The sequence below is a fragment of the Frankliniella occidentalis genome, unplaced genomic scaffold (genome assembly GCF_000697945.3).
Source record: "Frankliniella occidentalis isolate FOCC.00 unplaced genomic scaffold, Focc_3.1 Scaffold31, whole genome shotgun sequence".
Lineage (NCBI taxonomy): Eukaryota > Metazoa > Arthropoda > Insecta > Thysanoptera > Thripidae > Frankliniella > Frankliniella occidentalis.
In genome coordinates, this window is record NW_026267161.1 from 2,386,331 (window position 1) to 2,388,060 (window position 1,730).

Sequence of the window (1,730 nt, forward strand, 5' to 3'; positions counted from 1 at the left end):
TAGGCAGCCCCGCAGTGCCCGTGTGTCTGGCGGGCCGGCCTACCCCGGCCTCGTCGGGCGCCTTAAGACTAGGCAGGCCTGCGGTGCGTGCATGGCTGGCGGCCGGCCTACCCTGGCCTCGTCAGGCGCCTTTCGGGGATGTGGACGCGTAGCCGCGGTGTCTGGCGGGCCGGCCTACTCCGGCCCGGTCAGGGCGCCGGGTGGGACGGGGTGGCGGGACGGGGGACTCGTGTACCAGGAAGTGGACCCCGCCCGCCCCGAGCGACGGCCCGGCGTCATTCCCACATTGGCGGCGCAGCACCTTATTACGTGCAGTAGTTGTGTCGTGGCGTTTGTCAACATTCCTCCAGCCCTGTTGCCCCGTGCGCTGCCCGCCGTGGTCGGACCGGGTCGGGTCGGGCCGCTGGGGCGGGCCGAGCCGTCTGCTGGACCGACCTTTCGGTTACGTGAATGTAGGGCCGCCTACGGACAACAACTAGAACAGCTTCGGCCAGTCCGAGTCCCCCCTCCACCTTAATCTGCCGGGACCGATACACAACAACGCCAAAACAGTTTCGAAAAAAAGAAAAAACAATTTGTTTCTTATGCGAACGGATCGGAAAAGATGCCGACACATGTAATTTGACTCACTGGCATGTTATAGACGACCTATCTCAACTGCTATTAAAAGGCAGAAAGCGCGTAGCTAACTGAAACAGTGACAATGTTTTAACAATAATATTTCTAATTTTTTTTGTTCAATTATTTCTAGTTCAATTATACTTCTTCTTATTACAGAAAAGCTGCTGTCGAGTATTGTTTCCTCGGCGGAGCTCGGCACGCACATCGGAAGTAAGTATCGGTGGGAATTGTGCGGAACCATACGCGCCACTAGAGCGCTCCCGCCCCACCTCGCTATGCCCTGCCACGCCACGCCACGCCACGCTCCGTCTCGATATGTCGCCGGCCATCACCGGAGCGACAACTGGACCGAAGTGAACTGAACTGCGCGCAGGGCTCTCGTCGACCGGTTTGCTTCTCCGAGAAAGCAGACACACCGCGCCCCGCCCGCTGCAGACATTCCGCACAGCATCGTAAAAACCGATCCCGGGGCGTATAGTGAGACGGGGGAGAGACACACACACACACACTCGAGCCGGCCGATGGATTTGAACTTCGCGCGCAACTGGAAAGATGTATACAGGGGATGATGTTTTTGTTGTTGTTTGCGAAAAGGAAAGCAAGAGCGAAATGCTCCAGTTGGATGTGTGCCCAAGGGGCGCATGGGTAAACGCGGGCAGCAGCAGGGCCGCCGTGGCCCGACCAAGGGCGAGGGCTCTTTCTTTCTCTCTCTCTCTCTCTCTCTCTCTCTCTCTCTCTCTCTCTCTCTCTCTCTCTCTCTCTCTCGCATTCTCTTCCCGGCACTCTGACCGCGTACCTCCGCGAATGAGCATGCCGCCGATGTATATGCATGTAGCGGAGGTGCGAGGCAGGTCCCCCCCGGGCCGGGCTGGAAATGGTGGGGGCGACTTGTGTGCTAAAGGTCCATCCCATAAATCCTTCGGGAGTGTCCGGCACCGGACGCCGTCGGGCCCCGCTGTGACCTGGAGGGAGCAGAAGGGAGTGCGAGGAGCAGGACACAAGGCGGAGGAGGAGGAGGAGGAGGAGGAGGAGGAGGAGGAGTGGGATAAGGACGAGAAAGGTAATCGTGGCGAGGACGATGAGGGGCGTCCGTAAAAATTATTGCATAA

At 59.0% G+C, this 1,730-nt stretch overlaps 1 protein-coding gene across 5 annotated transcripts in view; it reads left to right on the forward strand.

The window, feature by feature from the left end:
* The window catches only part of LOC127749098 (uncharacterized), a 74,326-nt gene that overhangs the window by 52,180 nt on the left and 20,416 nt on the right, over positions 1–1,730 (forward strand). For 3 of the 5 annotated variants that reach the window (XM_052265834.1, XM_052265835.1, XM_052265836.1), the window contains one exon: positions 778–831. In XM_052265834.1, coding sequence (XP_052121794.1) covers positions 778–831 — 54 coding nt within the window. Of the gene's footprint in view, positions 1–777; positions 1,623–1,730 lie in introns of those variants that run through there. The other 2 variants (XR_008010965.1, XR_008010964.1) reach the window with 1 other exon arrangement.